Below are 24,560 nucleotides of genomic sequence, written 5' to 3' on the forward strand. Positions count from 1 at the left end.
GTCCGGCCTGTACAAGTCCCATCTTCCCCAGCTGGTCCCAATGTCCCAGGAATCTAAAGGCCTCCCTCCTGCACCATCTTTCTAGCCACGCATTCATCTGTCCTATCCTTCTATTTCTATACTCACTTTGTGTGAAAAGCTTCCTTATTTCACTCCTATATGGCCTAGCTCTAATTTAAAGATTGTGCCTCATTGTTCTGATTCCTCAATCAGAAAAAATAATCCGTCTGTATTTAGTCTATCAAACTCCTTTATCATTTTCAACACCTAAATCAGATCACCCCTCAACTGCTTAAACTTAAGAAAATACAAACTAATTTTATGCAACCTTTAGCATTCTGGTGAATCTTGTGAAGTCTCTGATTAATATTTGATCAGCCCATAACGTAAAAGAGCAAGGAGATTTAGAGCAGCACCACAATGCTGGTTTTACCATCCAGTTCTTTCTCGATGAGGTCCATTCTCCTGTTCACTTCATTCTGCACGGCCTCAATGTGCGTCAGCAGGTTCAGCTGCCATGAAAACTGTGGGTTGACAAGCTCCTCTCCTGCCATCCCATCACAGCTGCCATCATTTGAAACAGTAACTGTCTCTTTATTGTCGCTAGCCCCCTATTAACGCAGTGGTAGAAAAACAGTTATAGTAGAGTTAATTATTAAAAAAAGACTTAGCTGTTTAAAAAAAAATCATTGGGGTTAGCCCTACTACTGCAGGCATAATGACAGTCAGTTGAATTTAAAAAGCAGTGCATTGTGTGAATCACTTTGAGGCAATACAGTGATGTGATAATCTAAATGCACATTTCACTTCACTTTCTACATATAGAGCAGAGAGTTCCCAGGTTTGATTGCACGTCTGTGCTGAGGTAGTTGATCTAGCGGTGCTACAGTTTGCCTGAACACCTTGGATTAGAGAGGGGAAAATTAGCCAAGACACACACTCCTGGTTGCTATCTAGCAACCACCGCTGGAAATGAGCCCAAGTGGATGGTTGGTGAGGGCAGGATTGTGATCGGCTGCAATATCTCCCACGTTGAAAAGTCAGCCGACACTTAGGGCTCACATCTGAAGAATGGGCATCTGGGGCTGGCACCTGTAGAACCATGTTTTATGTAAAGGGAAGATAAGAATTGGCAGGAAAAAGGAAGATGACACAAAATAAAAATCAACAGAACATGGTAAAGAAAGGCAAACTTGCATTTCCATAGCCTTCATGACCTCAGGATGTTCCAAAGCACTTTAAAGCCAATGTAGTACTTTTAAAGTGGAGTCACTGTTGGAATGTCGGAAATGTGATGGCCAATTTGTGCACAAGTTTCCATAAGCAGCAACATGATAATGACCAGGTAACCTGCTTGTTGATTGAGGGATAAATATTGACCAGAACACTGTGGAGAACCCCCATGCTCTTCTTCAAAATAGTGCCATGGGATCTTTTACATCCATCTAAGAGGATATATGGGGCCTGAGTTTAACGTCTCACCCGAAAGATGGCACCTCTGACAGTGCAGCACTCCCTCAGTACTGCACTGGAGTGTCAGCCTAGACTTTGTTGTAGTTATTAAGGAGTTATAGGAGTGGGAACTGAACCCACAGCTTTCTGACTCAGAGCTGAGAATGCCAACCACCGCCCCCCCCAACCCACAGTTGAAACTCTATAGTAATTCATCCCAAAAAAATTCTGATTTACATGCAGGTATAGTTTGAGATCTTAAAGGAACAATCTCACCATTGGCAGCAATATATGTTTAAAAAGCAGAAAGCAGCATTGCAGAGACAAATAAAAAACAAATTACTGAAAATCTGAAAGAGAAACTGAAAAAGTTGGGTCAGTCAGCATAGAGTTGGAAATGGTCATTGCCTAGTACTTCTGTGGCGTGAATGTTACTTGCCACTTACCAGCCCAAGCCTGGGTGTTGTCCAGATCTTGCTGCATTTAATCAGTTTCTCTCATCAGTTTAATGTGTTTTTTGCAGGTGTGGGTGCCACTGAACCATTTCTGGGACAACCACTCATTGGCAAGCTCTTACAGGTTTCTGCATGCAAACTCCCGATTCAATGCACTTTCTTGACTCCACCTATTTTGCATGCCCTTAACTTTAAGCACCAATTTGAGAAACAAGTTAATTATGGGTATACAAAACATGTGTTTTGGGGTGAGAAAGAATGCAGGGAGGTCTACAGCACAGATGGATGAATTTTGTTTGCATATTCTCCTACCTGCCAGTGCCTGGTGCTTGGGTCTAAATTGGAGCATGAACATTTTCTCCATGGAGGTTGATGGTACTTTTTTCAGACAGTCTATTTACAAGCCAACCTCTGAATTTAGGTTCTACGCAGTATGTTGTTATACCAGATTATACCGTACAAAGCTACAGACTCATCATAACAGAGGAGCTCAAATCCTTATGAATTGCATTATAATTTGTGAAATGATCTCAGTTCTTGACGGGTATAAAATAGCGGGGTCCCCTGCAATATTGTACACCTCAAACTTTAATTGCACTGCTGTTGAGTTTCAATTCTTTCGCTAATTACAATAGTTTGTAGGTGTTACTTGGAGATTCGATGTCTCAGACTGTGATACTGAAACCAAGGGATCCTACGGTCAAATTTAACATCAGGAATTGGGCCCTCAATGAAGGTCTGTTTTTTCTACCTCCGTCTCTCCCTCCAACTCTCAAAAAGCCAGAAAGTTTCAATATATTTCATCACGGTTTCTTTTTCTCTCCAAATGAGCAATAAGTACTGTGTTGAGAATTCACATTGGATTTAAGATTTGACTGCTGGGAACTGCAGGAGATGGAAAGTCGCATGCCCATGTTGCGGGAATGAGTAGTCCTTTCTAAACTCTTGCTGGGGCAAGTGAGTCGAGCATGCACTTAACTGACCTACCACAAAGATCATAATGAATATCACTGTAGTGATTTAAAACAGGCTTGATTTGACCCCATAATCTGCTCATCTCTGCATTATTTCATTGCATATCAGATAATTAAGTTATCAGCCGGGAAACTTTCTTGATGTTAATCAGAGGCCTTGTTTACTTTCTAGGATGGATGTAAAAGATCCCATAGGTACCAGTCCTCTCTGAACTCTTAGCCATGAAGCCATTATCAACATATGAGCCTTAATATTGATTGCCAGCAAATTATTCAACTTCAGGGGAATCATGGCTGAGCACAACTCACCCAACCTCCAGACTTAAAGCAGGGGTCACTGGATAGTGACCAACAGTGGGAAGCCTGGCTGATATCCTCCTTAACCCAGAGGCACTGAGACAAACTGTTGCACTCCAGCTTAGATTAGGCAACTCAGTACAGGCCAGAGTTTGAACCTTAGCTCAGGAGGAGGATCCTCAACCAATACTGGTTCACCTTTTAATATTTTTCTTCTGCGTGTTTATCGAAATCCCATTTAAATCATGTGCTGTCTTCAATAGGCACTCTAGCCTCCCACTTTATGGGTGAGATCTTAACTCATTCAAAATCCATTCACTTGCACAGTCTTAACATTAGGCCTTCTGTTTCTAATACCAGCCCTGTATTTCTGCTGTTCTCGTTACCAATTTACTGACGAGTGGAAGGATGGTATAATATTTACCTTCTCAAACATTTCATGCTGTGAATTGTCCATGCTGATTGGCCCCTAGTTCCCCAATGTCTCCAATTAAAAATTCTTATCCTTGTGTTCAAATCCCTCCATGGACTCACCCCTTGCTATCGCTGCAACCTTCTCCAGACCTACCAGCTCCTTCTCTAGTTTGGCACTCATTTTTGTCTGATTGCACCGCTATGAAGACTTTTTTAAAAATTAGGTAAGGGGTACCATGTAAATGCAAGTTGTTGTACGGAGTAGCAATTGCATTAAAAGTAATGCAGAAGGCTCCTCCAGGAGGGGGTCCCTTTCAGTTGATGCAGATAATGTTGAGGAACCAAATTACAAGCAATGTTGAAGAACCTTCAGAGTAGGTACAACACATAATCATCAACTAACAAAAATAGCAATGCAACAACATACCTGCCCAGACAGGCTGTCCACTTTCTGAGTAGTGTGTCTTTCAGCTCTCTTAAATATAGGACTCTGATCCTCTTCATATTCTAAACTACTGGTATCCTCATCCTCTGAATAGTTTTGGTCTATTGTGGTGCTCTGCTCTAGGCTGCAGACCTGAGGCTTCTGGTAGCTGTGCTCACTGGTGATATAGGTTCCTTCTACTCTCTGGCTGGGCCTTGATCCTTCTCTATGACTCTGATTATGGCAGACATTTTCGGACTGTTTGAGACCATCCATACATTCTGTGATCTTCTTTTCTCCCGCAGTTTGCTCTTGAGTAGATTTGATGCACGACTGACCCCAGAGATGTAGATCAGGGTGCTTTCTGCTCCTTGAGATAGAGGGGAAGGAAAGTGTCAAACCATTCTAATTCTCTAAAACTGCATGAAGACAATTACCTATATAGTAAAATCTTTTGGGTATGTCATGATTGTAGCCTGTTCAACCATAACATCAAGTGGTAGTATCATAATGCAGCTACAGCACAAAACTGCCCAATTCAATGTGCATTTCACTCAAGACGACCTACTCGGTTGAGTCTGAGGCAAATTCTTAGTGTACAGTAGAGTGAAAATTTTTTTAAAATTTATTCAGCCCTTCGGCCCACCGAGTCTGTGCCGACCATCAACCACCCATTTATACTAATCCTACATTAATCCCATATTCCTACCACATCCTTACCTGTCCCTATATTCCCCTACCACCTACCTATACTAGGGGCAATTTATAATGGCCAATTTACCTATTAACCTGCAAGTCTTTGGCTGTGGGAGGAAACTGGAGCACCCGGCGAAAACCCACGCAGACACAGGGAGAACTTGCAAACTCCACACAGACAGTACCCAGAATTGAACCCGGGTCGCTGAAGCTGTGAGGCTGCGGTGCTAACCACTGCGCCACCCAAATTATATTCTGAATTTAACTGCTAGATATAGGAATGCTTGGTATACAAATAAAAAGACATACGCCATGCAGAACACAACAACGTGACGATTTATATGCCTACCATCCACAAACTGGTCATAAACCATATCTACAGAATGAGAGAAACTTTCCTGCCATTCACTGTCCATTCTCTGGGGTGGAAGTTCTACGTAATTCTATCATGCAATAACTGGACAAGTTTAACTTTGGTGCAAAGCACTTTGAGCTTTATGCTGATGCTAAACTTGTGTCATGCAACATTGAGTGTAAAGATCTAAACTGATACTACAGCAAAGCGCAGCAAGATCTCTTCCTGTGAAGGATCTCACTCTTTCTTTGTGGTACCAGGTTGGGTCTTGATTTGGGATTCAGGTAACATTTGAACTATAGCTGTAGCTTGGGTGCAAAGCAAAACCCCATTACACTGCTGCTACAATAGTAATATGATCTCTGTGTTGTTTTTGTCAAAAGACTCAAATACTTACTGGAGGATATTGATTTTCAGTTGAAGCCCATGGAGTATTTCAGTCACACTGTAAACATCGGCCAGGAGTTGGTGTGTTGATACTATTTTCTTAGCATTCTGCTGAGAGTAATTCTCCTTCAGGAAGGACAGCCCATACATATGTCCATTTTTTAGCCATTCCTTGTCATAGCAATGTTTGGCACTCCATCTCTGACCTATAGGAATAAGGAACATTGCATTTATATAATACCTCACTCATACCTTCAGGATGCCTCAAAGTGTTTCAATTCAATCATTTACTTCTGAAGGCCTTGGACAGTGTGTAGAGATTGACTAGAAGGCTACTAGGATTAGGGACGTCAGTTATGTGGGGAGACTTGAGAAGCAGGGATTATTTTCCTTAAGAGAATAGTGGGTTAAAGGAAGATTTAATAGAGGTGTTCAAAATTATGAAGGATTTAGACAGAGTAAATAAGGAAAAACAGTTTCCACTGGCAGGAGGGTTGGTAACCATGGGACACAGATTTAAGATAATTGGCAAAAGAACCAGAGGGGAGCAGAGGAGAATTTTTTTTGGCAGCAAGTTATGATGATCTGGAATGCATGACCTGAAAGGATAGTAGAAGCAGATTCAGTAGTAACTTTCAAAAAGCAAATTTGCAGGAATAGAGCAAAGAAGTTGGATTAAGTGGATAGCTCTTTCAAAGGGCTGGCACAGGCCTGATGAACTGAATGGCCTCTTTCTGTGCTACACTTTAGTTCTGTTGTTATATAGGCAAACACAGCAGCCAATTCATGCATATTATCTTAGAAACAGCAAATGAGATGAATCGTCAGCAAACTGTTTTTGGTGATGAAATTGAGGGAAGAATGTTGGCCACGGCAGTGAGTGAGCTCCATGCTTTGTTTCCCCAATAGTGTCACAGAATTTTTAACATTCATGGCAAGAAGGAAGATCTACAACAGTATTTATTTATCTATACATAATATCCAGTCATTGTTACCCTGTGCTTTTTTAGGGGAATCGTAGAGAGAGATTTGGTGTTAACTGAGTGATGAATCTAGAGGATAATTTACTATTCAATCAGGCTAGGTCCCTAAAGAAAGGTTGGGAAGGGGTGGAAAATACTGGTCATGCCAGGTTGTCTTGTCTCCAAGTCTCTCTGGTATATCATTCAAAGGAAGGAACCCTTGTCTCCCCAGAATGGCTTCATTCACTGCAATAGGAGCCTCGGGTCTTGACTAGCATGGGAGCTGATCTGAAGATGCCTGACCTCAAGGAAGCACTACTGGCTCCATACACTGTATAATGGCAGGTTTTTTCTATGGTAATATATTTGATGTTTATTAATAAAAAAACAAAACTAAAGGCATTTTTTTTTATATAATTATGTCTATCTCTTTTAAATAGACAATGGCAATGTTAAATGAACAAAAATGTTTCCCCTTGTCCTTTCCTTCCCTTTTAAGGATCTCACACAAAAATATAAATCTGTCAGTAACTTAGTAATCTCACTTAGAATGCTTGGTGTTAGATTATCACCATAGGTATGATCTTCCTCATTCTTTAAAAGCAATCCAACCTCCACAAACAATTAGAATTTGCTATTATATCACATGAGTGGATGGGGAGGGATTACCTAGTGAAGCTGTTCCTTTACAGAGTCTGTAACATTTTGGTCGGGTGAATTTCCTTGTTCTGTGGTACTTAAGCTTCACGCTGAACCACACCCTCGGTTAGTGTCCTAATTGACTCTGAACTGAACCTCTGAACACATATCCCCTCCATCACAAAGATCGCATACTCCAAATCAGTAACATCGCCTGTTTTCTTCCTTCCCTCAGCCCATCTGAAACACTCATTCATCTTTTTATTACCTCCAAACTCAAATATTCCATTGCTTTCCTGGCTGGCCACCCATCATCCATCCTCCATGAGCTTGAGCTCATCCAAAACTCTGCTCTCCGTATCCTAAAGTACACCAAGTCCTGCTCACCCGTCACACCTTTGCTTGCTGATCTACATTAACCTGGTCCCTAATTCTCTATTTTAAAACTTTCACCCTCATATCCAAATCCCTCCATGGCCTCAACTCTCCCCATCTCTGCACCTTCTCCAACCCAACAACCCTGTAAGGCCTGGTGTTCCTCCAATGCTGGCCTCTTTGTGCTTCCCCCACTCACTTCACTCCACCTTCGGCAGCTGTGCCTTCAGGCTTTGAAACTGATAATTCCCGCCTTAAACCTCTCTACCTCTTTCTCCTCCTTTAAGGCTTTCCTTTAAGCCTAGCTCTTTAACCAAGTTTTTAGTCACCTGACCTAATATCTCCTTGTATGACTCGGTGTCGATTTTTGTCTGATTACACTCTTGTGAAGCACCTTAGAATGTTTTCCTACATTAAAGGTGCAATATAAATTCAAGTTGCTGTTGTTGTAGTGCTTTGACCAAATGCAAGCCCACGTTTATCCTAACGACAGGCAGTACCAGGTCATAGGGAAGCTAAGTCAGGTTGGAGCATTCTATGTATAGTGGCACTAAAGAGAGATCAAAGATGACTCAACCAGAGCTGGTCCAGCTAAAGGAGGCTTAAAATCTCTGATAAAAGAACATGAAAAACGAAGCTGTTATCAGTCGAGAAAACGGCACTGATATTTTTTGAAACTGCAACTTCATTGAGAATTCAAGCAAAATTCTGAAAATTTTTGCAGGGTGAGAACTATAAGAACCATATACTGCACAACTGAATGACTTCACATCGGATATTTACAGTTATTACAGAGAGGAAACTTCCCTCCACCAGCACATTAACTAAACAGCTTATTTTAATTAATAACTTTGAATATATATGCAGGTATTCAACACTATTTTATCTGGTGCACCATCTTTAGAGGTAGACAAACTGTCATCCAGTACAATAGCAGCAAGTTAAAACAGACTTTTAACTATATGTTAAGTACATTTCCAAAACAGATGCTTCAATAAAGCTGGATAATGTTTGAGTTGCACTAACAGCTTAAGTCAGGTATCAGCAGAGAACTGATGTTGGGGGTACCTGAAGGGTCCCGGCAGATGTAGCAGATATACTGGTCTGGAATGCTGTCTTCCAGTAACCCCATACAGATGCTGTGCTGCCAGCAAAGGCACTCTTCACACTTCAGTGGGTGGGAATCGTGGAAGGGAAAAAAGAAAAATAAAACACAAAAAAGATTAAAATGGAACAAAAAAGACAAGGAAAAGATAAATAAATGAAATTTGGGACTGACAAGTGAAGCAAACATTTCAGTTGTCAAAATGTAATATATTGTTATTTCACTCCTGGATTACGCTTTCAAACTCATTGCTACGTTATCTACTCTCATTTTTTTCTATACAGGACTCTCAGAAAATACTGACATACTTCTGGGGACACCATTACTAAGACCTGAAAGGCAGTATCAGCTACCCAAAGGAAACAAATTCAGAGCAAGCATACAAATATATATTTATTTTGCAGGGCTATGGGGAAAGAGCAGGGGACTGGGACTAATTGGAGAGCTCTTTCAAACAGTCAACACAGGCACGATGGGACGAACATTATCCTCCTGTGATGGCTCTATATTCTTGTAGTACCACACACTATAAGTACAGCACCTTGAAAATTTTATGATACATAGATTATACAATTTGTGAGGCACTGTGTTTGTAGTATGTGGCATGCTCGGTTCTAAATAGACAAAGATCTAAAGGCCTTGAGGACACCTTCTTTCATCTTCACAATACGAAAGCAAAATACCGCAGATGCTGGAAATCTGAAATTAAAAACAGAAAATGCAGAAATATAATGGTTACAGCACAGAAGGCGGCCATTTAGCCTGTCGCGTCCGTGCTGACTCTCTGCAAGAGCAGCTCAGCTAGTCTCAGTACCCCACCTTTTCCCTGTACTTCTGCAAATATTTTCTCTTCAGATTATTGTCTAATTGCCTTTTGAAAGCCATGAATGAATCTGCTTCCATCACACTCTCAGGCCGTGCATTCCAGATCCTAATCACTCTCTGCGCAAAAAAGCTTTTCCTCATGTCCCTTTGGTTCTTTTGCCATTCACCTTAAATCGGTGTTCTCTGGCTCTTGACTCCAATGTGAACAGTTTCTCCCTCTCTACTCTGCCCATAGCCCTCATGATTTTGAACACCTCTATCAAATCTACTCTCAACCTTCTCTTCTCTAAGAACAACAGCCTCAGCTTCTCACATCTACTCACATAACTTAAGTCCCTCATCCCTGAAAACACTCTCGTAAATCTTTTTTGCACCCTCTCTAATGCATCCTTCCTAAAGTGTGGTGCCCAGAATTTGACACAATAGTCCAGTTGAGGCCAAATCAGCGTTTTAGAAAGGTTCACCATAACTTTGTTGCTTTTGCATTCTATTTCCTCTAGTTATAAAGCCCAGGATCTCAAATGCCTTATTAACTACTTTCTCAACCTGTCCTGCCACCTTCAACAATTTGTGTACATATAGCACAGGTCTCTCTGCTCCTGCACCCCCTTTAGAATTGTATCCTTTATTTTATATTGACTTTCCTTGTTCTTCCTACCAAAATGAAACACTTCACACTTTTCTGCATTAAATTTCATCTGCCACATGTCAGCCCATTCCACCAGCCTGTCTATGTCCTCTTGAAGTCCATCACTGTCCTCCTCATAGTTCACAATACTTTCAAGTTTTGTGTCATCCAGATATTTTGAAATTGTGTCCTACACACCCAAGTCTACGTCATTAATATGGATCAAGAAAAGCAGTGGTCCTAATACTAACCCCTGGGGAACCCCACTTTCCTCCAGTCTGAAAAAAAGAATGTTCACCACTACTCTCTGTTTCCTGTCACTCAGCCAACTCCATATCCATGCTTTTTAAAAAATGTTATTCGTTTGTGGGATGTGGAAGTCACTGGCTAGCTGGTGGTGATCGGCCTTCTTGAATTACTGCAGTCCTTGGAATGTAGGTACACCAACACTGCTGTTAGAACATTGCTGCCAATATCCCTTTTATTCCATAGGCTTTAAGTTTGCTAACAAGCCTGTTATGTGGCATGTTATCAAATGCCTTTTGGAGGTCCATGCACACCACATCAACCCTCTTTGTTATTTCAAAAAAGGGAAAACCTCATCTTTCGATTAGGTGCTTTACAGCCTTCTGGATTCAACATTGAGTTCAACAGTTTTAGATCATCTGCCCCCATTTTATTTACTTTTTTCTTCTCTCGTCTCTTATTTCCCTATTTTTTCACTTTCAGATGGCAGTTATTCAAAATGCTGCCATTGACACATCCTCTCGATAAATCTTTTTGTTTCTTTACTTGTCCTATTACTACTTCCTCTGGCCTTGTACTATGAAACCTTTGGTCATTCAATCTGTCCTGCCCACCACCCTAACACAAACCTTCCCTTTTGTTCTTCTTCCCATCCTCCCACCTTTCACTTGCTCAAAACTTATTACATTTCTAACTCTTGTCAGTTCTGATGAAAGTTTGCAGACCTGAACTGTTAACTATGTTAACTTCTCTTTCTATTGACTCTGCCAGACTTGCTGAGCATTACCAGCATTTTCTTTTGTATTTCCTTTCAACTTCAGTTTGGAACCTATGCACCAACCCATTCTAACTGTGGAATCCCTTGGCTAGAATTTTATGCCCCGGCCAAGGAGCAGGCTGGAGACAGTGGTGGTGGTGGGGCAATTAATTGCCACTTAAGGGCCTCCTCCCGCTGCCAGTATATTGCCAGTGGCGGCCGGGAACCACACCACCTGGGTAAGCCACCCAGTTAAACCTGGCAGCCTCCTTGAGGGATGGGGAGGGGCCCACTTGATCAGGCATCCTGTGCCCCAGAGGGCCTCCCACACCCTCATAATCGACACCCACCCCCTTTGCCAGGGCCCAGCCTATTGTCCCCAGTGACACCCGAACCCCACTCACCTTTTTCAGGGTCGGCGTCCCTCTTGTTCTTCTGGCTGGATGCAGTCCCAGTAGTGGCCACTGCTCGCTGTGGTGCTGCCTCTGATTAGCCAGCAGCTCTTGGAGGGGGGGACCTCCTGCCTCAGAGGGGCGGAAGTCCCGATCAAGGCCAATTAAGGGCCTAGGCCATGCAAAATTACAGCAGTGGATGGGTAGTGGGGGCCTTTTGTTCATTCTTTCATGGGATATGGGCATTGCTGGCAAGGCCAACATTTGTTGCCCATCCATAATTGCCCTTAGAAGGTAGTTGTGAACTTCCTTCTTGAATCGCTGCAGTGCATCTGGTGTGGGTATACCCACAGTGCTGTAAGGGAGGGTGTTCCAGGATCTTGATCGAGCGACAGTGAAGGAACGGCGATGTACTTCCAAGTCAGGATGGTGTGTGGCTTGGAAGGGAACTTGCAGGTGGTGGTGTTCCCATGCATCCGCTGTCCTTGTCTTTCTAGGTAGAAGAGGTCGCGGCTTTGGAAGCTGCTGTCAAAGGAGGCAGGGTAAATTGCTGCAGTGCATCTTGGAGATGGTACACACTGCTGCCACTGTGATTCAGTAGTGGAGGGAGTGAATGCTTAAGATGGTGGATGGCGTGCTGATCAAGCGGACTGTTTTGTCCTGAATGGTGTCAAGCTTCTTGAGTGTTGTTGGAGCTGCACCCATCCAGGCAAGTGGAGAGTATTCCATCACACTCCTGACTTGCTCCTTGTAAATGGTGGACAGGCTTTGGGGAGTCAGGAGGTGAGTTACCCGCTACAGAATTCCAGCCTCTGACCTGCTGTTGTAGCCACAGTATTTATGTGGCTGCTCTAATTCAGTTTCAGGCCTCTGCCGCAACCTAATCTCAGTGCTCCCTTCTTTCTATAATCCACAAGCTTTTAAAAAAAATCAACTTTGTTATCAATTACCATTATTTGTTTGATTTTTGCTATCTACCATAATGGACCCTGGTGTTGTTCTGTACTATAGGCATTGTCCCTTAACCTGAGTGTCTCAATTTAAAAGGCAGCTCAGAACAGTGGTAGAATTCTCAACTTTGAGTTAGAAGGCCATGGTTCAAGCTTCTATCCATGACTTGACTATTCCGGTGAATAATGAGGGTGTGCTGCAATTTCACGAGTGCTGTATTTTGGCTGAGATGTTTAACCGAGACCCCTGTTTGCCTGTTCAGGTGGACATAAAATGAACCATGGTGGGGTGAAGGGTGGGATGGTGGGGTGAAGGGTGGGATGGTGGGAGAACTACTCCCTGTATCAGCTAACACTATAAAAATAGATTATTTGATTATTCATTTCATTTGCTATTTATGGACCTGCTGTGCACAAGCTGGCTGCCGTGTTTGACTACGCAGCCTTTGTTTGCTGCGACAAGGTTTGGGGCGTCCTGAGGGTGTGAAAGGAATTTTTTTTCTTTTTTTTTTAAAAAGCTCTTTCAGACTGTTCAGGAGTGCTTGGAAACTTCACAATGAAACACTTCCCCTCTCAGTCTATTTAACTACAACTCATTTTTAAGGGAGACAAAAAGTGCTTCTGGGCTTTTCAAGTGATATTTACTGTTTGCTCTTCCTATCGTGTACCTACAATTAGCAGCATAGTCTAGAAATAGCGAAGTGCCAAAGCACAACATACAAACATCAAAAGTGAGAGAAAACATGTTGAAACATTTAAACTGTTTTGACTACCTGAATCATAAACCCATTTTCTTCATCCATTCCACAGACACATCGCACTGTTGCATTGCTATCATCCTCATCTTGAGACTCCTCTGGATTGGTTGAAATGTCCAAATCCTGACTGTAATCTTCACTCATCAGCGCACTCTCCGTTGAGGAACCATCAAAGAACTCATCATCAGAAAGAGCTGCCAGAAAAATAGAAGTGTTATAAAATTACCTCCAAATGTTGTCTATCTGTACAAGTCTCAATCTTATTCCGACACGAGTTGCCTAAATTCAATTAAAGGATATCATAAGAACTTTTACAAATGGAAAAAGGCCATTGGATGCCACAAACCAGTTCCTTCCTCATAGATCTCAATCCACAATTATCTTCTCACCACATCCCTTAAATCCTTCTTTCTCCAGAAACACATATTTGTCTCTTGAATCCATTTAGTTTTAGGTGCCAATTTTCCAAACTTGTCCTCCTAGCAGCCAAGGCTAGAAACAGAGAAAACAGGAGTGGGAGTAGGCCATTCGGTCCTTTGGGCCTGCTACGCTATTCAGAAAAGATCATGGCTGATCATCTAATTCAGTACCCTGTTCCCACTTTCTCCTCATATCCCTTTGGCATTAAGAAATATATCTATCTTCTTCTTGAATATATTTAATGATTTGGCCTCCACTGCTTTCTGCGGTAGAGAATTCCACAGTTTCACCACTCCGAGTGAAGAAATTTCTCCTCATCTCAGTTCTAAATGGCATACCCCATTTCCTGAGACTGTGACCCCTGGTTCCGGACTCCCCAGCCATCGGGAGCATCCTCCCTGCATCTAGCCTGCCTAGTCCTGTTAGAATTTTATAGCTTTCTATGAGATCCCCTCTCATTCTTCTAAACTCAAGTGAATATAGGCCTAGTCGACCCAATCTCTCCTCATATGTCAATCTTGCCATCCCAGGAATCAGCCTAGTAAATCTTCTTTGCACTCCCTCCATGGCAAGAACATCCTTCCTCAGATAAGGAGACCAAAACAGCCCTTTATTGTTTTCTAGTAACTTACTCGAATAATCCATCACCTTTTGTGTACAAACTTCTGCCTGGCTTCGCCTCCTATTCCTAAATTCCCATTGTTTACTTTTTTAATATTAATTCTCAGGATATGGGTGTTAGTATTACCCATCCTTAGCTGCCCTTGAGAGGATAGTGGCGAGACTTCTTCTTGAACTGCTGTACATGTGGTGTTGATACTCCTATACTGCTGCTAAGAAACAGACCCCCCCCACCCCCCCAACTATGCGTAAATAGCCTCACTGCCTTGTGGATGCCTTGGGAGAGAAGGCGGCTTCGGGAGCAAACTCTGACAGAAAATCCAGAGTGGAGTCCCATAGGCGGTTACCTGTTACTTATCAGGCAGTGTTCTGGCAACTCCTGTAGCAGAGCTTTTCCTTTCCTTTGGACAACACTAGCAATGCCGAGAAGGGGGGCCCGATGCTTGGGCAACTCAGGAGCTCCATGTATTTGCCTAGGCCTGTGCCCATTCCAGTTTCGTGATTAAACATTGGCACAACACAGGAACAAACAGTTATGGGTTATAAGCTCTTGCTTGATTTGCGTAGAGTATGAGTGTTAGGGGTTACTTCTGATGGGAGAGATCATCACGCCTCATTGAACAGCTAACGCCCACCCAAAGCTGGGCAGCCCCCAGTCAGTTAGGTGCTGTCCTGTCGCGACCTACTTGCTTCAATGGGTGCTTGCAGCTTACAGAGTCATCTCTTGACAGGTGGATTGATAATCTATGCACCAGGCAAGACAAACATAACAAAGAAGACACCAGTCCTTCGCATCGCAAGCTGGAAGATAAGGACCATGCGTCCTGGCCTCACCAACGACCTTCTTAGGGTCGATGAGGCACGCAAGACAGCTCTGATCAACAAAGAACTTGCAAGGCTCAATGTGGACATTGCAGCGCTGCAAGAAACTAGGCTTGCTCAAAGTGGTTCCCTTAAAGAGAAACACTTCATGTTCTCTGGCAGGGGAAAGCCCAAGAGGCAACACATGAGCATGGAGTGGGTTTCGCAGTAAAAAAAAATATTACTTGCGACGATTGAACCCTCCCGACAGAAGGCACAAACAGACTTCTTATTCTTCGCTTGTCAACAAGCACGGGCCCAGTTAATCTCATGTGCAACTATGCCCCAACACTCACCTCCACTCCAGATGTCAAAGATCAGTTTTGTGAGACACTTAATGCTGCCATTGGCAGAAGTCCCAGCGCTATACCTTCCCAGACTGTATCTTCAAGGGGACTTCAACACAAGGGTGGGTACTGACTACACAGCTTGGCCAATGTGCATAGGGCACCAGGGGATTGGCAAGATGAATGAAAATGGACTGAGGTTGCTAGAGCTATGTTGTCACCAAGGAATCTGTGTGATGAGCAACTACTTTCAGGTCAAGCCGTGCCACAAGGTCTCCTAAAGACATCCGAGATCATGCCATTGGCACCAGCTAGACCTCATCACCACCAGATGTACCAACCTCAACAGCGTCCTCATCATCACAGTGCTGACTGAGACACTGACAACTCCCTGGTGTGCGGCAAGGTCAAGCTTCAGCAAAGGAAGCTACACCACTCCAAACGGAAAGGTCATCCTCTGACCATCGCTTGCCATACCACCGACCCAGAAAGGATCCAAGAGTTCTTGTAGCCAATGTTGTTCCTTTGTTTAAGAAGGGTAGCAAGGATAATCCAGGAAATTATAGGCCGGTGAGCCTTATGTCAGTGGTAGGGAAATTATTAGAGAGGATTCTTCGGGACAGGATTTACTCCCATTTGGAAACAAACAAACTTATTAGCGAGAGACAGCATGGTTTTGTGAAGGGGAAGTCGTGTCTCACTAATTTGATTGAGTTTTTTGAGGAAGTGACAAATATGATTGATGAAGGAAGGGCAGTGGATGTTATCTATATGGACTTCAGTAAAGCCTTTGACAAGGTCCCTCATGGCAGACTGGTACAAAAGGTGAAGTCACATGGGATCAGAGGTGAGCTGTCAAGATGGATACAGAACTGGCTCAGTCATAGAAGACAGAGGGTAGCAGTGGAAGGGTGCTTTTCTGAATGGAGGGATGTGACTAGTGGTGTTCCGCAGGGATCAGTGCTGGGACCTTTGCTCTTTGTAGTATATATAAATGATTTGGAGGAAAATGTAACTAGTCTGATTAGTAAGTTTGCGAACGACACAAAGGTTGGTGGAGTTGTGGATAAGATGAGGTTTGTCAGAGGATACAGCAGGATATAGATCGGTTGGAGACTTGGGCGGAGAAATGGCAGATGGAGTTTAATCTGGACAAATGTGAGGTAATGCATTTTGGAAGGTCTAATACAGGTGGGAGGTATACAGTAAACGGCAGAGCCCTTCGGAGTATTGACAGGCAGAGACATCTGGGCGTACAGGTCCACAGATCACTGAAAGTGGCAACGCAGGTGGATAAGGTAGTCAAGAAGGCATATGGCATGCTTGCCTTCATCGGTCGGGGCATAGAGTATAAAAATTGGTAAGTCATGCTGCAGCTGTACAGAACTTTAGTTAGGCCACACTTAGAATATTGCGTACAATTCTGGTCGCCACACTACCAGAAGGACGTGGAGGCTTTGGAGAGGGTACAGAAGAGGTTTACCAGGATGTTACCTGGTCTGGAGGGCATTAGCTATGAGGAGAGGTTGGATAAACCCGGATTGTTTTCACTGGAACGACGGAGGTGGAGGGGCGACATGATAGAGGTTTACAAAGTTATGTGCGGCATGGACAGAGTGGATAGTCAGAAGCTTTTTCCCAGGGTGGAAGAGTCAGTTACTAGGGGACATAGGTTTAAGGTGCGAGGGGCGAAGTTTAGAGGGGATGTGCGAGGCAAGTTCTTTTACACAGAGGGTGGTGAGTGCCTGGAACTTGCTGCCGGGGGAGGTGGTGGAAGCAGGTACGATAGTGACGTTTAAGAGGCATCTTGACAAATACATGAATAGGATGGGAATAGAGGGTCCCCGGAAGTGCAGAAGGTTTTAGTTTAGGCAGGCATCAATATCGGCGCAGGCTTGGAGGGCCGAATGGCCTGTTCCTGTGCTTTGTTTGTTACTTCTTCAACATCCTCGATCAGGCTCTTTCGGACAACGCCCAAGGCCTGAGCGCTGTGTTAAAATGGGATCATCTGCACGTCATCATCCACAACTCTGCTCTCACTGCCTATGGGAAAAGAGATCAGCAGAACTGGACTGAAAAGTTACTGCAACTAAGAGAAGAGCCCTCATGAACTACAAGCAAGTCCCTAGCAAACAAAACCTAGATGCTCTCAGAACTGCCAGAAACAAGTCTCAGCAGACTGCTTGGCCAATCAATACTGGTTGAAACTCTGCAACAGCATACAATCTGCTGTTGAATATGGGGATGCTTGAGGGATGAATGAAGGAACTAAGAAAGCAACGGGCCAGCAGTAATTAAATCAGCTCCCCTTGAAGACAAAGACAGGGGTGATCATCACTGAACCTAGCAAGCAGATAAAGAGGTGGGTCAAGCATTACCTTGAACTGTGCACAACAGAGAATGTTGTCACTGAAGAATCTCTCAGTGCCCTTTCAGTCTTCCCTGTTATGGAGGAGCTGGACAGCAAACCCACCACTGTAGAGCTCAACAAGGCCATCGACTGTCTCGTTAGTGGTAAAGCCCTGGAAAAATGATGGCATTCCACCTAAAATCATCAAAAGTGGAAAACCAGCACTGCTGCAGCATCTCCATGAACTTTTGTGTCTGTTAGAAGGAAAGATCTGCGCCTCAAGACATGCGTGATGCAAACATAGTCACCTTGTACAAAAATGAAGGTGATCACAGTGACCGCAACAATTACCGAGGCATATCCTTGCGAGGTATTATAGGGAAGGTCTTTGTTCGCGTTGCTCTGACCAGATTGCAGACCCTTGCATCGCGCTTCTATCCTGAGTCTCAGTGCAGCTTCAGAGCTGGCAGATCGACAGTCGAAATGATTTTCTCACTTAGGCATTTACAGGAGATATGCTGCGAACAGCACAGATCACTCTACATTACCTTCATAGACCTCATCAAGGCCTTTGATTTTGTCAGAACAGACGGACTCCTTAAACTGCTACGGAAAATAGGCTGCTCTCCTGGATTCTTGGATGTCATCTCTTCTTTGCATAAGAACATGCACAGTTCTGTCAGTTACAATGGACGCTTTCAAGACCAGCAGCAGGGCTGCGTCCTGGCGCCAACTTTCTTTGGCATATTCTTCTCCATGTTGCTATTGTATGCTTTCGGTGACTCAAATGGGAGTATCCACCTCCATACCAGAGCTGACGGTAAGATGTTCAACTTGACAAGACTGCGCCAAGACCAAAGTGCGGAAAGTCCTAATCTGTGAGCCGTGAGTTGCTATTTGCTGATGACACTGCGCTGACATCCCATAATTAAGTTCACTTGCAGCAGCTTGCAGATCAGTTCTCCCAGGCCTGCAAGGAGTTTGGACTGAAAATCAGCGTCAGGAAGACCAAAATTATGGGCCAGGCCGTGGAGACTACACTTTCCATCAACATCGACAATCTCACTTTGGAGGTCGTCAACAGCTTCACAAACCTTGGATCAACAATCACCAGCAACCTGTCCCCCCAGGATTGCCAAGACTGCTGCTGTCATGTCAAAGTTGAGAAGATGAGTGTAGACCATCAGCAAACTAATGAAAATACAAAGCTCTGCATGTAACAGGCTTGTGTTCTCAGCACCCTCCTTTATAGTAGCGAAGCACGGACAGCTTATGCAAACCAAGAAAAGCAGCTGAACAACTTCCACCTCTACTGCCTCAGACGGATATTGGGGATCTCCTGGCAGGACAGAGTGCCGAATACAAAGTTCATCAGCGTGTAGGTATCCCCAGTATGCTTGCCCTCGAGTCAGCGGCGACTCCGTTGGTTGGGTCATGTATGCCAAATGGACGACAGCCGCATCCCCAAAGACATGCTCTATGGTGAGCTTGCTACTGGCACGAGACCAACAAGGTTCCCCACATCTGCGATGCAAGGATGTCTGAAAACAAGACCTCAAGTCGACAGGGATCAGAGTCAATGCATCGGAAATCCTTGCTGTTGACCAGAGATCCTGGAGAATGGTAGTCAGGAAGGGCGTGGAAAAAGCAGAGGACAAAAGAAAAGACCAGACGGCAGAAAAGAGAGCCCGGTGGCAGGAAAAATCATCAGTCGACCTCAGGTCAACGATATTCATCTGTACCAGCTGTGGAAGGGATTTCCACTCACGAGTCGGCCTCTTCAGCCACAACAGACCATGTTCAACTCAGAAGTGACATACACCTCAGGCGCAGTCCCATTGTCTTCCAAGATGGAAGGATGCCTATTACTACTACTGCTGTTAGGTAGAGAGTTCCAGAATGTTGATATAACTCCAAATCTGGATGGTGTGTGACTTGGGGGAGGCTGGTGGTACGGGGGAAGTTGGAGATGATTGATTTTCCATATACCTTCTACTCTTGTTCTTCTAGGTGGGAGGTTGCAGGTTTTGAAATATCTAATGACATTTGAACTTTCAGCATAGTGAACAATTTATCTAAATTACAATCTCACAGTATAATTAGAAAAACCCATTACAAAAGTTGTCATCCATTTCCTCTACTGGGTAGCAATTAGAAAAGAACCGTTGGGCCTCCTCCAATGAGACAGTGAATGTACTTTGTGATAAGCTGAGCCATCCACAGCAGGTAGATTCCAGGTTCAATTCCTGCCCTTTGTTAATAGCTGATCTCAGCTAGTGTATCAGTAGGTTGTGATACAATTGGCCTCAGCACTCCTGGATATTAAGCATAAAATTGGCTAGGGTTCCACAACTAATGGCTGTGAGGCACCCCTGCTGCAAGTGAAACAAATATGGAGAAGATGAGACTCAGCTGCACTTCCCCTGACATACACACAGCTATCTCGCCAACTGCATTTTGCTTAAAACAAAAATGGCATTATGACAGTCAATTTTTGGCCAAAACTTATGATTTTCTTTGGGGCGGCGGTGGCTAGCATCGCAGCCTCACAGCTCCAGCGACCCAGGTTCAGTTCTGGGTACTGCCTGTGCGGAGTTTGCAAGTTCTCCCTGTGACTGCGTGGGTTTCCGCCGGGTGCTCCGGTTTCCTCCCACAGCCAAAGACTTGCAGGTTGATCGGTAAATTGGCCATTGTTATTTGCCCCTAGTATAGCTAGGTGGTAGGAGAATTGAGAGAAGGTGGAGATGTCATAGAGTCATAGAAAGATACAGCACTGAAACAGGCCCTTCGGCCCACCGAGTCTGTGCCGACCAACAACCACCCATTTAGACTAATGCTACATTAATTCCATATCTCCCACCACATCCCCACCATACTCCTACCTACACTAGGGGCAATTTACAATGGCCAATTTACCTATCAACATGCAAGTCTTTGGCTGTGGGAGGAAAAGCGGAGCACCCGGCGGAAACCCACACGGTCACAGGGAGAACTTGCAAACTCCATAGATAGGGAATATGGGATTAATGTAGGATTAGTATAAATGGGTGGTTGATGGTCGGCACAGACTCGGTGGGCTGAAGGGCCTGTTTCAGTGCTGTATCTCTCTATGACTCTGACATTTTAATCCATTCTGCTCACATCTTCATTGCAACAAAACAAACATTTTGAAACAGAAGTCACCTAATGAAATAAGGATGATCTGATCACCCCTTACATTGCTTAAGATTTAACAATGAAGCTTTCACACACTAAAATCCTAAGGAAGGAAATCTGCTCTCCTTACCCAGTCTGACCTGTTTGTGACTCCTATCCCACACCAACTTGGTTGACTTTTTTCAAGCAAATCATTCAGCTGTGTCAAACTGCTACCAGTAGTTCAAGAAGACGACCCTCCTACCACCTTCTCAGGGCAACGAGAGATGGGCAATAAATATCATGCTTGTCAGTGATGCCCACACCACGAGAACAAATAATTAAAAAACACACAGCCATTAACCAAGTAATCTACCATCATAACCAGTTGGCAGAGATAAAAGCAACTCTTTTTTGCTTTGTAAACTTTGACCCTGAAATTATATTGTGGGAAACTAGCATATGAACTCTTAATGTAGCTGTCTGGAAAACCTCTTCCCATTACTTTGGTACAGGTATTAGCAGGTAGAAATATATGGGTTAATGTCTCCATTAGCATGTAAGATGATGAATTTCAGAAGTGCAGGTAATGCTAACATTTATGCTAATATCCTACAACTTAATTTCAGGTCCTTGGTTTCCTTCTCACAATTCATAGAAACATAGAAATTTACAGCACAAAGGAGGTCATTCAGCCCACTGTGTCTGTGCCAGCCATAAAGTTATCCAGCCTAATAAGACTTTCCAGGTCTTAGTTGGTAGCCTCGTAGGTCACAGCACTTCCAGTGCATATCCAAATACTTTTTAAATGAGATCAGGGCTTTTGCCTCTATCACCCTTTCGAGCGGTGAGTTCCAGACCTAAACCGCTCTCTGGGTGAAAGGAATTTCACCTCAATCCACCTCGAATTCTCCTACTAATTACTGTAAATCCATGACCCCTGTTCTTGACCACTCTGCCAAGGGAAATAGGTCCCTCCTATCCACTCTACTTAGACCCCTCATACTTTTGTACATCTCAATTGAATGGCTGCCAATCTCCTGTTTTTTTTAATCCGTTCATAGGATGTGGGCATCACTGTCTAGGCCAGCATTTATTGCCCTTCCCTATTTGCCCTGGAGAAGGTGGCGATGAGCGCCTTCTTGAACCTCTGCAGTCCATGTGGTGTAGGTACACCAACAGTGCTGATAGGAAGGGAGTTCCACGATTTTGACCCAGCGACAATGAAGGAACAGTGATATAGTTCCAAGTCAGGACGGTGTGTGGCTTGGAGGGGTACTTACAGGTGGTGGTGTTCACAGGCAACTGCCTTTTAAATGAGTTGAGGGTTACTGCCTCCACCACCGATCTGGGCAATGAATTCAAGACACCCACCACCCTCTGGGTGAAAAAGTTTTCCCTCATGGCCCCTTTAATCCTTCTACTAATCATCTTAAATCTGTGCCTCCTGGTAATTCAACTCTCTGCCAGGGGAAACAGGTCCTTCCCGTCTACTCTACTTAGGCCCCTCAATTTTGTACATCTCAATTAACTCACCCCTCAGCCTCCTCTGTTCCAAGAAAAACAACTTTAACCTAATGGATCCCATCCTTCCAGAAAACCAACCCTATCATCTTTCCACCTGAGCAGTTTCATTTTGTCTAGCACTTTGGTAGCCAATTCCACATGTTGAACATCCCTTATGTAAAAAAATTCTTGTTGACCTCTGTTCTAAATTAACTTATGATTTTGAATCTGCGCACTCTTGTTCTGGTGCCCTGGCATATTGTTCCTAGTTTACTTTCTGTATCTGTTGAGTACATCTGTTTTTTTGCAGCGGCGACAGGGAGAGCGAGGTGGCAACTGGGTAAGTGAGTTTCAACTTATATAAACTTACCTTTTTGTTTCGGCAGTTTCTTTTTGCAGCGGCGACAGGGAGAGCGAGTTGGCAGCTGGGTAAGTAAGTCCTATATATTTGGGCAGCGGCTGAACCCGAGACACTACACTTGTAGTGTCTCCCATCCGCCCTCCTCCTCTAACCAAAAAAAAAAGGACTCGGTGGTGTGTAGATAAGGTAAGGCTTTTTCTATTTCTTTTTTTTTTCCCGTGTGATTGGTAAAAACTTTTCGTTCCTTTTTTATTTATCTAAGTTAAGACTAAGTTAAGCTTAAGATTAAAAATGGCAGGAGATCTCAGACCCGTGTTATGCTTCTCTTGCTCAATGTGGGAGCTCAGGGACACGGCTGATGTCCCTGACTCCTTCACGTGCTGGAAGTGTGTCCAACTGCAGCTCTTGCTAGACCGCATGACGGCTCTGGAGCATCCGCGATGCTGAGGAGGTCGTGGATAGCACGTTTAGTGAATTGGTCACACCGCAGATCAGGATTGCTGAGGGAGAAAGGGAATGGGTGACCAAAAGGCAGAGAAAGAGCAGGAAGGCAGCGCAGGTGTCCCCTGCGGTCATCTCCCTCCAAAACAGGTATACCGTTTTGGATACTGTTGGGGGAGATAGCTCACCAGGGGAAGGCAGCAGTAGCCAGGTTCATGGCACCGTGGCTGGCTCTGCTGTTCAGAAGGGCGGGAAAAAGAGTGGAAGGGCGATAGTCATAGGGGATTCGATTGTAAGGGGAGTAGACAGGCGGTTCTGTGGTCGAAAACGAGACTCCCGAATGGTATGTTGCCTCCCAGGTGCACGGGTCAGGGATGTCTCGGATCGGCTGCAGAACATTCTGAAGGGGGAGGGTGAACAGCCAGTTGTCATTGTGCACAAAGGCACCAATGATATAGGTAAAAAACGGGATGAGGTCCTACAAGCAGAATTTAGGGAGTTAGGAGCCAAGTTAAAAAGTAGGACCTCAGAGGTAGTAATCTCAGGATTGCTACCAGTGCCACGTGCTAGTCAGAGTAGAAATGAAAAAATAGTCAGGATGAATGCGTGGCTTGAGAGATGGTGCAGGAGGGAGGGGTTCAGATTTTTGGGACATTGGGACCGGTTCTGGGGGAGGTGGGACTATTACAAATTGGACGGTCTACACCTGGGCCGGACTGGAACCAATGTCCTTGGGGGTGCTTTTGCAACGCTGTTGGGGAGGGTTTAAACTAATGTGGCAAGGGGATGGGAACCAAATGAGGTCAGTGGACAGTAAGGAGGTAGTAACTAAAGCCTGTAAGGAACTAGATAATGAAGTCAGCGTGACTAAGGGGAAGAGTAGGCAGGGAGCAGAGGATGAACGCAAAGGGACTGGTGGTCTGAGGTGAATTTGTTTTAATGCAAGAAGTGTAGTAGGTAAGGCAGATGAACTTAGGGCTTGGATTAGTACCTGGGAGTATGATGTTATTGCTATTACTGAGACTTGGTTGAAGGAAGGGCACGATTGGCAACTAAATATCCCAGGATATCGATACTTCAGGCGGGATATAGAGGGAGGTAAAAGGGGTGGAGGAGTTGCATTACTGGTCAAAGAGGATATCACAGCTGTGCTGAAGGAGGGCACTATGGAGGACTCGAGCAGTGAGGCAATATGGGCAGAACTCAGAAATAGGAAGGGTGTGGTAACAATGTTGGGGCTGTACTACAGACCTCCCAACAGCGAGCGTGAGATAGAGGTACAAATATGCAAACAGATTATGGAAAGATGTAGGAGCAACAGGGTGGTGGTGATAGGAGATTTTAATTTTCCCAACATTGACTGGGATTCACTTAGTGTTAGAGGTCTAGATGGAGCAGAATTTGTAAGGAGCATCCAGGAGGGTTTTCTAGAGCAGTATGTAAATAGTCCAACTCTGGAAGGGGCCATACTGGACCTGGTGTTGGGG

At 44.2% G+C, this 24,560-nt stretch overlaps 1 protein-coding gene across 2 annotated transcripts in view; it reads right to left on the reverse strand.

Moving 5' to 3' along the window:
- phf20l1 (PHD finger protein 20 like 1) overlaps nt 1-24,560 on the reverse strand; it is a 170,265-nt gene that overhangs the window by 5,583 nt on the left and 140,122 nt on the right. For both annotated transcript variants that reach the window (XM_068031404.1, XM_068031403.1), the window contains 5 exons: nt 13,107-13,285; nt 8,499-8,598; nt 5,465-5,660; nt 4,020-4,386; nt 434-611 (listed from right to left, as the gene is read on the reverse strand). In XM_068031404.1, the coding sequence (XP_067887505.1) occupies nt 434-611; nt 4,020-4,386; nt 5,465-5,660; nt 8,499-8,598; nt 13,107-13,285 (1,020 nt within the window). The remainder of the gene's footprint in view (nt 1-433; nt 612-4,019; nt 4,387-5,464; nt 5,661-8,498; nt 8,599-13,106; nt 13,286-24,560) is intronic.

The sequence above is a fragment of the Heterodontus francisci genome, chromosome 5 (genome assembly GCF_036365525.1).
Source record: "Heterodontus francisci isolate sHetFra1 chromosome 5, sHetFra1.hap1, whole genome shotgun sequence".
Lineage (NCBI taxonomy): Eukaryota > Metazoa > Chordata > Chondrichthyes > Heterodontiformes > Heterodontidae > Heterodontus > Heterodontus francisci.